At 44.0% G+C, this 10,857-nt stretch overlaps 1 protein-coding gene across 1 annotated transcript in view; it reads right to left on the bottom strand.

Moving 5' to 3' along the window:
* Nucleotides 1-5,740: 5,740 nt before the first annotated feature.
* Nucleotides 5,741-10,857, bottom strand: part of LG02H14orf39 (linkage group 02 C14orf39 homolog) — a 42,044-nt gene continuing 36,927 nt past the window's right edge. Inside the window, exons 17-20 of the mRNA XM_048484660.1 lie at nt 10,253-10,383; nt 9,677-9,809; nt 8,168-8,225; nt 5,741-6,358 (exon numbers count right to left, since the gene is read on the bottom strand). Coding sequence (XP_048340617.1) covers nt 6,180-6,358; nt 8,168-8,225; nt 9,677-9,809; nt 10,253-10,383 — 501 coding nt within the window. The 3' untranslated portion in view covers nt 5,741-6,179. The remainder of the gene's footprint in view (nt 6,359-8,167; nt 8,226-9,676; nt 9,810-10,252; nt 10,384-10,857) is intronic.

Genomic DNA, 10,857 nt, shown 5'->3' with positions numbered 1-10,857 from the left:
TAGATCTAATATGGTACAAATGCTTCAAGTTGAAATAAAGTTTTAAAAAATCTTCCTGATCATCGGGGAGGGGGAGAAGTAGAGGAGGAGAGGTCGGGTGGAGTAAAAAAGCCCGAAGCAAATTCTGTTCTCCCCGCCACTGTGGCTTCTCAAGCCCTCATTGCATTTGGGAAGCCACGGTGGGGAGAACTCCAGGTGAATGCTGAGGAGATGAACAAGAAAAAGAGTTTGGATTTATACCCCACCTTTCTTTCCGGTAAGGAGACTCAAGGTGGCTTACAAGCTCCTTTCCCTTCCTCTCCCCACAACAAACACCTTGTGAGGTAGGTGGGGCTGAGAGAGTTCTGAGAGAACTGTGACTAGCCCAAGGTCACCCAGCAGGAATGTAGGAGTGCGGAAACACATCTGGTTCACCAGATAAGCCTCTGCCCCTCCGGTGGAGGAGTGGGGGATCAAACCTGGTTCTCCAGATTAGAATCCACCTGCTCTTAACCACTACACCACGCTGGCACAGTTTGGACCCGAGAGGTTGTGGCCCTGAGAATTGGTAAATTTTGCATTGAAGTTTTTGAAACTCGTAAATATGGTAAGGCTGAATAAAGTTGATGGGTATTGGCTTTTTCGGCTTTACCGAAAATTTCCGGGTTTTTTAAAAACCAAATCAAAAATTTACTGAAAAAATTGTGCTCACACCTAATTGTGTTAGGTGAGTCAGCTTTGGAAAGTCAACTCTAATACCACCATGTTTTTCAGTAGTAGGATCAGAGGTGGGATCCAGCAGGTTCTCACAGGTTCCCAAGAGTAGGTTACTAATTATTTGTGTGTGCCGAGAGGGGGTTACTAATGGGTGATTTTGCCACGTGATTTTTGTCTTAGTTACGCCCTCCTCTCAGCAGTAGCGCGCAGAACTTGAAGCAGTCTAGCAGGAGGTGCACTGGCGTGCGTGGCAGCCTGCGCCTGCGTGCATTCGTTTCCCGCCCAAGGACCGGCGCAGCAGCTGCGTCCTTGCCACAGCCCCGCCCAGGAATGCCCCACCCCCGGAATGCCCGCCCATGTCCCCGTCGTGCCCTGCAAAGCCCCATTGGCCCTACGCCACAGTTTGAATCCCACCACCATGGGAACCTGTTACTAAAATTTTTGGATCCCACCACTGAGTAGGAAATGTGTGTTTCTTTTGACTGGAAAGTAACCCTGTCTGTTATATATTTGCTGTAAAGTAAAAATACAGCATAGACCTTCCTCAGGCCTTTTGGCCAGGGCGTTTGTCTGCTCTAGGTGTTTTCTTGCACTGGCCATATCTAAACCCTAAACTATTTTCAGAATGTCTTCATGGTTCTCAGTAAGAGCCACTTTCTGAAAGGATGAAATAAGAAAAAAAAATCAGGTGCATGTGTGAAGCCTGAATATGTACTCTGCAAAAAGATCTTAGTTAATACCACTGGTTTCTCTTCTACTTCCCCAGGCTGTAAATAGAGCCCAGTTACTGGACTTCCAGAAAAATTGGCTGGACACTTAGTGAGACAGGATTCTGGACTAGATGGACCACTGGTCTGATCTAGCCAGACTGTTCTTATTTTCTTATGTTCAGTCACTCCCTCTTGGCTCATTATTGTATTTGGAAATTCCAAGAAGGAGGGGAAGAGACGTTAATCTTCGTTACATGTTGCTGACTGAACAACTCTTTCTTACTGATGTAATCAGCCTTGAAGCCATCAAACAGAGTGAGACGACGCATTCCAATCTGTTACAGTAAGTAGCGTTTAAAGCTTACTGCTTGGAAATGTTTTAAGTGTCTATTATTTATTATTATTATTATTTATTTAATTTAATATACCGCCCCATCCCCGAAGGGCTCTGAGCCGTGTACAACATAAAACCATAAAAACCATCATAATGTAGCTTCCATAAATACAGTTAAAAACAGCAGTTACTAGGATAAGCATCCCACGGAGACCTTATTTAACTTAAACTTAACTTGATCCTCCTAAAAAAGGAGGGGAGAGACAATGGGTCTTGATGGTATTAAGAACTCATGGAAGGGAATGGAGGGGGCACACTCAGTGGCTGGTCTCTACAAAGGCCCGGTGGAACAACTCAGTCTTACAGGCCCTGCGGAAATTGCCAAGGTCCCGCAGGGCCCGGACAGTTGGAGGGAGAGTGTTCCACCAGGCAGGGGCCAGAGCTGTAAAGGCCCTGGCCCGAGTGGAGGCCAGCCGCATCATCTAGTACTCAATTAGTTATAAGCATATAAAGATAGCTGCACTATGATGATGTCACTATTATTTTTATTCTACCACAGATTATACTCTGCAGGTTGTTGCTTGGGTTGATGTTTTGTAGAGACACATGGCAGCTAAATTCTTCAGGCATATTGGAGACAGGAAGGAACAATTAGTCATTAGCACTTTTTAGTATTTATAGATCACCAACAGTATACTTCTCCCCCCCCCCCCCGGGGTGTACCACCCAAAGGGACATATGGGGTCAAATGTCCCTGGACTGCAACCATTTAGTCACGTCGGGGCAGAAAATCGCCCCCACACCCTTCTCCCCGCGTCCGTACACTGACTTCAATACCTGGTTCAAAAAAAGTTGTTTAGTTGTGGGTGGGGAGGGCGGCCACCCATATCGGGGGGGGGGGAGGACAGAAAACTCATATTTTGCACCAGGCTACATTTTCCCTAGTAGCCTGACCCTTTGATAGCTGATCAATAAATCCAACAAATCTATTGATAATAATTAGATTTTCTGAGCAACCCACTTTTCCTTCACCGCTACCTTCTTCCGTCATCAGAAGAAAAGGCAGGAATTGATTTCAGTCAATTTATCAGTTTTGGAACAAAGAAAAAGGAAGATTTGCTCATAAAATGTATAATAACCTATAGAATTCATTGTTAGAAAATGGATGGAGGCTTATGAATGATGTGTGTGTTTTAAGGATGAGATGAATCCACAAACATTTATGAAGAACCATTAACTATGACAAGTTAAATGGTTGCCATCTCCAGAACCAATATAATGCAGAGTAGGTCATGGGCCCAGAAGTGCTTTGTATAGATGTTTGGTTGAAACTTATTCAGCAGATTGAGAAATTACTCTGCCAAAATCTTTTTATTGCTGCCTGGCCAAATAAATGCTGGCCAGGTCTGGTTTCTACCAGGTTCCAGCCATGACCTGACCTATCAGTTTCAGCCAGGCGTTCCCCATAACTTAGTAGATAGCAGCCAACCTCATCAGATGTCATCCTTAAATTGTCCCTGACTTACCAGGTGGCCTAGTATAGCTTGATCTTGTCAGATCTTAGAAACTAAGCAGGGCCAGTACTTGGATGAGAGACTATACAGGAAGACTCTAGAGTGGAAGGCAAAGGCTAACCACCTCTGCCTCTCACTTGCCCTGAAAGCTCCTTGCTGAGGTCACCAGCATGGTGTAGTGGTTAAGAATGGTAGACTCTGCTCTGTAGAACTGTGTTAGATCCCCACTCCTCCACACGAATGGCAGACGCTTAACTGGAGAACTGCATTTGTTCCCCCCTGCACATGAAACCTGTTGGGTGACCTTGGGCTAGTCACAGTTCTCCCAGAACTCTCGCAGCCCCACCTACCTCACAAGGTGTCTGTTGTGGGGAGAGGAAGGGAAAGGAGCTTGTAAGCAGCTTTGAGGCAGGGTACAAATCCAAACTCTTCAACTCTTCTTCTTCTTCTTCTTCTTCTTCTTCTTCTTCTTCTTCTTCTTCTTCTTCTTCTTCTTCTTCTTCTTCTTCTTCTTCTTCTTCTTCTTCTTCTTCTTCTTCTTCTTCTTCTTCTTCTTCTTCTTCTTCTTCTTCTTCTTCTTCTTCTTCTTCTTCTTCTTCTTCTTCTTCTTCTTCTTCTTCTTCTTCTTCTTCTTCACCGTAAGTCAGTTGTGACTTTACAACGTACATAATAAAATCATATGATGAAACTAGTGTTGGGATTTCACATTGACTTTCTTCGTTTAATACATTTTGGCAATAGAATGTGAAGTTCACCAGATTTCCCAAGCTAGTGGCTTAAAAAAACATATGGTTTATCTGTTTTCCTCTGACCTCTCCCCTTCATGGTCAGCCCAGTCATATTCCCAGTATTACAACGTGATCATGACCTGCCTCAAAGGCTCATTCTGCACATGCAGAATAATGCCCTTTCAAACTGCTTTCAGTGCTCTTTGAAGCTGTGCGGAATGGCAAAATCCACTTGCAAACAGTTGTGAAAGTGGTTTGAAAACGCATTATTTTGCGTGTGCGGAAGGGGCCAAAGTCACCCACTGTTTTAAAAACTACATTGAATTTTGTGCTGGAAGACATCTGCTTTCTAAATACTCCTAGTCACTGTGGGCACACCACCTCAAGCTACCTTTCGCATGAAATAGTGCCTCAAGCATCATTTTAGGCACGTTTTAAAAAGCAACCAGTTAGCAAACAACCTGGCGGGCTCTGAAAAATATTTCTTTTTCAGAGAAATGCTTGCTGATGATGTTTCCTGGCTGACCTTTTAGCCTCTTTGGCATCATTAGCCTCTTTGGCAACATTTGTGTCCACATACAAGTAATCTTAATGCAATTATAAATGGCAAAGAACCCAGTTTTTCAATCTATTTATGAACTAGAGGAGTAGAGGAATAACTAAATGAACTACGTCAGTGTGGAGTAGCGGTTAAGAGCAGGTGCACTCTAATTTGGAGAACCGGGTTTGATTCCCTGCTCTCCCACTTGAGCTGTGGGGGCTTATCTGGTGAACCAGATTAGCTTGTGCATTCCAACACATGCCAGCTGGGTGACCTTGGGCTAGTTCAGAGGTGAGATCCAGCAGGTTCTCACAGGTTCCCGAGAGTAGGTTACTAATTATTTGTGTGTGTCGAGAGGGGGTTACTAATTTGTGATTTTGCCACATGAGTTTTGCCTTAGTTACGCCCCTCCTCTCAGCAGTAGTGCGCAGAACTTGAAGCAGTCTAGCAGGAGGTGCACCGGCGTGCGTGGCAGCCTGCGCGTATTCGTTTCCCGCCCAAGGACCGGTGCAGCGACTGCATCCTTGCCACAGCCCCTCCCAGGAATTCCCCGCTCCCGGAATGCCTGGCCCCACCCCCATCGTACCCCGCCCAACCCCATTGGCGCTACGCCACAGTTTAAATCCCACCACCATGGGAGCCTGTTACTTTAAATTTTTGGATCCCGCCGCTGGGCTAGTCACAGTTCTTTGGAGCTCTCTCAGCCCCACCCACTTCACAGGGTGTTTGTTGGGGGGGGAAGGGAAAGGAGATTTTAAGCCCCTTTGGGTCTCCTTATAGGAGAGAAAGGGGGGAGATATAAATCCAAACTCCTCCTCTTCTTCTTCTAGAATGGGAGAGGAAGGGAACCACCAACAATCACAGCTTGAGAATTTCAGAACCACAGCTCGGATTTAAGTGCATATTGGTGAAATTTGTGGACTTATGTCCAGTTGCGTAGCTACAACGGGGCAAGGGGAAGGGGCCCACTGGGGGGGGGGGGCATTTTGCCCCAGACACTATTCCCTCCGCCTCTGCCACTGCTTATGTCATTCCTGTACTGACCTGCTAATCCTATTCCATTATCAGAGTTTTTGTTATTCAAAAATATATATTATCCAATTATGTTGTTTTAAAAACATATGAGAATTTTGTTCCTGGAAGAAGAATCAGTAGGACAAATGTTTATGCAAGCTCTCTTTTTTTAGTCCATAAAGAAATGTTTATATGGTGTCGAAATAACTTTATTTAGTGGTGGTGAAAATATGATACAAATAATTTTTTTTAAATCTCTGAAAAGAACACACCACAATAACAAAAAATCCTTTTGTTATAACAGATAATATTTTGGCAAACTGCCCACAGTTTAAAAAACACATTTTAGGTATTGCTATATGAACTGACTGTTTTGTTAATCAATAACACTGGAAGTTTTGGAAAGAAAATGTTCAAATGGAGCCTTTGAAGGTTATATTAACATGCGTTTCGTGAAGTAAAATCTAGTGAAAACTTCTAATAAACCAAGCACTTTGAACTGTTTTAACTGGACCAATTTAGAATTGATAATATTGGATTCAAAAATTTCATCACATGGATGAAAATATTTAGGTCCCTTTTTCCCCGCTCTATTTTTTCTAGGCAGGAAGATAAAATGTTTGCTATGGGTATTGCAAACCATTAAAAAAGTGAAAACGTCTTTCTGCTTTGTGAAGAAGACTGAAATCCTTTCTGGGAACCAGGCTGACATCCAAACGCAAAGGGGAAACTGAAATCATCTTTCCCATCTTGAACAGAAGAACATGATGGAAAGGAAAAGGCGAACGAATCCTCGCTTTCCATTTTTCCAAATAAATCTCCTAGAAAGAAATGATACCTTGAATTAAAATTTAGTTTTATGGAAATACAGTCAACCCATATGATTATATTTAGGGGAGGAGGTATCAGAACAATATTTATGGTTTTATAAAAAGGACACAAAGAGCTAAATAATACTCATTCTTACTTGACAGACCAAAATTAGAACACTGGGCTTAGGTTGGTTCTCTTATATTAAATGACAAATGTTTATGAAAACCTGTGGTTTTCTGTGCAAATAGAGTTTGCGGCATAGCTCTGTGCTTTGCAGTGAAGCCTTCTCCGGCCCTTTCTGCACGGGCCAATTAAACCGTGATAACACCTGTAAAAAACCCAGGTTTGGGGGAACTTCACACGGATTCCGATCCTAACGTGGATCCCCTCCGTGTTTCTCCCCCAAACCCAGGTTATTCAAGAACTGCAATTTTCGCAAGTCTTTTGTTTTAACGTGCCTCGCAGTCGCGGCACTGCAAGGTGCGGTCTTTTGTCCCCTCCCGGCTCCCAACTGCGGAGCCACGCAGGGACTTCTCCCTTCAGCAAGGCTTGGGGAGGATCCTGGGTGCTTGCCTGTGGAGCTGCAGACCGTTGGAAGGTATGTTTTAAAAAGAAACCTGCGCCTCCATGTGAAGGCTCAAGCCTTGGCCCTTGAGCTACGTGAAGGGCCCGGGGCTTTGCCGGGTTCGTATAGCCTGGCTGCAACCCAGACATTATTTGCTGTGTGGAAAGGGCCTCCATGTTTCATCATTTACACATGAGGAGATTCCCTGCTGCTTTCCCTGAGCCTAGCCACCATTTTGCCTGACCTCTGTTTTCAGGTCGTGAAGTTGTTTTCTGCCTCATTTTGTTTTTGTTTAAAAAGCCTGTTTTAATGATCTATTGCAGGAGCGATAGATCAAAAGACTCAATGTTTTTTTAAAAAGAAGCCCCACCAATCCCCTGGAAATGCAGGGTGGGGAGTGGGCAGAACAACTCCTGCATGGGTGGAGGAAGGCAGGATGGAGAGGAAAGGCCCAACAAAGCAGAATGCACGTTGGTATGCTTCACTTTGCCTGCTCTCAGAAACCACAGGGCTTCTCTGGTCTGTGGTGCAGTGATTTCTGAAGAGGGAAAATCACATGCACAATTGAGAATCTGACCCAAAGGTAATGTATGCAAATGTGCACAAAAAGCCTGTGCCTTCAAATGCTCAGCTGTGGGAATAAGGGGAGAATGAAATAGAGACAGGACACGTGGACGGATAGAATGGGTCCAGGGGGTGGAGCCAACGTTAGTCAGCCTCCACCGTCCTTCCAGCCCAGGGGTGATTCCAAACTTTTTGAGCCACAAAATGGCTGCCACTTCCTAAAAACAATTGGCAGCACCAGAAAAGCTGTTGGCAGGTATCTTGTTGCCCGTGGGCACCATGTTGGGGAACCTGGTGGTTTGACCACACCTGCTAAGCCTAAAATCTCCAGGATGTAGTGGGTATAGGTGCCACTTTAAATATCATCTCAAAGGAGTGAGGCTATAGGGCAGTGGCGGCGAACCTTTGGCACTCCAGATGTTATGGACTACAATTCCCATCAGCCCCTACAATTGGCCATGCTGGCTGGGGCTGATGGGAATTGGGCATAGGTGTCAAACTTGTGGCCCTCCAGATGTTATGGACTACAGTTCCCATCACCCCCTGCCAGTGTTATGCTGGCAGGGGATGATGGGAACTGTAGTCCATAGCATCTCGAGGGCCGTGAGTTTGACACCTGTGCTATAGGGAGACAGTCAATATAACTGTTATTATCAATACAGAAATCAATTTCACTGTGAAAGTTTACCAATAGGTTCGTGTGGGGAAACAGGATTTAGATGTCCAGCAGAATAGTTTTTCCCTGCCTGAAACATAATAATGACACATTTTAATAGAGCATTTATTACCGCATGATTATTATTAAACAATGAATTAATCAGGAAACTAAGCAATACAGTATAGCACTGATGATTTAAAAGTGCCATGTTTTTATTTACCCAAGCACAACAATACTTCAAGTTAAAAATGACAATTTTTCAGAGAGGATCTGCTAGGGAGGTGAAACAAGAAATTTAAAGAAGAGTATGTCAGAATTTGCTGTTTCCACTTTTTCACCAGCCTTGACTAGATGCATGCTTAATCTTTCACAGAACTACCAATAGCAGTAATTAAATAAACGATCCAGAAGTTGAAACAGAGCACTATAGCTATAGTTGCCTAAAGAATTAATTTATACTTCTTTATTTGGTGCATGTTTTTATAAAATGTGGCAAGTGGGCCCTTAAATAGACTATAGTGTTCATGTCCAGGACATGATTCTACATTTCGTCTTTGAACTGACCTGCAGCATCTGCTTTCAAGGAGGCATGGACAATTTTGCCAAAGACTTTTGCCAAAGACACCCTGGTAAGCCACTGCCTGAGTAGACCATATTGTCCTTGATGGACCAATGGTCTGAGCCAGTAAAAGGTAGCTTCACCTCTGGTCTGCCCAAAGCACCATAGAATCATTATATTGCTCAGTTGACTAAAGCTATCCAATTCCAATGTCTTGATGAATTCATTTTTTCACCTTCTTGAGAAAAGAGACAATATGCAGAGTTGGGGAAATGGGTGGAATGTCGTCAGAGTGATGTCACAGCCATGCGAAGAAGAAGAAGAAGAAGAAGAAGAAGAAGAAGAAGAAGAAGAAGAAGAAGAAGAAGAAGAAGAAGAAGAAGAAGAAGAAGAAGAAGAAGAAGAAGAAGAAGAAAAAGAAAAAGAAGAAGAAGAAGAAGGAGGAGGAGAGGAGGAGGAGGAGGAGGAGGAGGAGGAGGAGGAGGAGGAGGAGTTTGGATTCATATCCCCCCTTTCTCTCCTGTAAGGAGACTCAAGGTGGCCTACAAGTTTCTTTGCCTTCCTCTCCCCACAACAGACACCTTGTGAGGCAGGTGGGGCTGAGAGAGCTCCAAAGAACTGTGAGTAGCCCAAGGTCACCCAGCTGGCATGTAGGAGTGTGGAAACACCAGATAAGCCTCTGCCACTCAGGTGAAGGAGTGGGGAATCAAACCCGGTTCTCCAATTTCCATATGCAATGGACAGCGTGTAGAAATTGGTGGGTATTGCAATATATTTGGCGGAGTTTCCATTAACATTCCTGTAATTGTTTTGTCATTTTTTATATGTGAGGTGAAAGTCGTTTTGCAATGAAATTGACTTCAGCACCCATGGAAAAGACAAGCGGCTTCTGTAGGAAAAAAAATCTAATCTTCACAACAAAACCTGCCTAGTTATACTGCTCTTTTTTTTTTAATCTCATGCTGACAATTTAATGTTACCTGGTCTGGTGACTGTTCAGTTCCAAATACAGAAGAATCAAAGAAATTAAATCCTGGTGACTTGGCATTAAAGCTACTCAGAAAGGAAAAAGCGGGAGACTTTGAAATCACTCCGTCGTTTTCTGCCGGAAGTCTGTTATGATGAAAAAGGGAAGCAAAAAAGAGAAGAAATTATTTGAACACTTAAGACTTCACTGTAGGGCCCAATCCAGATGGGGGGGGGGGAATGGCTGCTGGAGGCGGCGGAGGCCTGCAGTGGTGCATTTGCCCACCCCGTTGGCGTAAGGGGCACTTATGCTGGTGGAGAGAGCAAAGATGCCAGTGTGCAGAAGTGAATGGTCCTTCTCATAAGGAAGGTGCTCCAGTCCCTCAATCATCCTCGTTGCCCTTCTCTGCACTTTTTCTATCTCCTCGATATCCTTTTTGAGATGTGACGACCAGAACTGAACACAGTAAAGTGTGGTCCTCTCAAAACATACCCAAGATCTGTGCTTTACTTGGATTCAGAAGAACTTTTGATGCTAACAACCTTGGTGAATGACAAAGTTCGTGAATAATACAACTAAAAGTCCTTACACTTCAAATGGAGTTCCACTAGACCTCGGTGTCTTCACACCACTCTCAGGGCTTCTTGGGAAGTTTTCAGTGCACTCTTCTGAAGCAGAATTACGTCCAGCCGATTTAACACTACGTTCTGTCCCTCCGTCCTGTTAAAGGGAAATGTTAAATATAAGGCCTTTAAATGGCATTTACAACCATAATAACACCAACTGTTTACATTTGGGGGCTTTTCTGGTAGAATAAATTTTATATAGCCGTCATCCAGAAGATGACAATGAAGAAAGGAATGTGGGTCAAAAGATGAACGTTTGTTCCGATGAAGGACACCGTGGCGGATGTTTCTCTGCTCCTTCCTCCCACAGGCAGGACAATGCAAATGAGAATCCTCTCTGGAGGGAGGAACCCACAGTTTTGGTGCACAGAGCGCCAGAGACCACTCTAAGCTTTAATAAGACACTATGAGTAAACCCTTGCCGGGTGATTGTCAGGGACTGCACCTAGTTGATTGAGATACATTCCTAACTCAATGTAGTTGCTACAGGATACATTGCCAGTGATTGTATCTGGTTGATTGAGGTGCATTCGTACCTCAACGTCATTGCAACAAGATGTATGTAACC

The sequence above is a fragment of the Sphaerodactylus townsendi genome, linkage group LG02 (genome assembly GCF_021028975.2).
Source record: "Sphaerodactylus townsendi isolate TG3544 linkage group LG02, MPM_Stown_v2.3, whole genome shotgun sequence".
Taxonomy (NCBI): Eukaryota; Metazoa; Chordata; class Lepidosauria; order Squamata; family Sphaerodactylidae; genus Sphaerodactylus; species Sphaerodactylus townsendi.
Note: the sequence above shows the minus strand (reverse complement) of the source record. Positions and strands in the feature narration are given on the sequence as shown.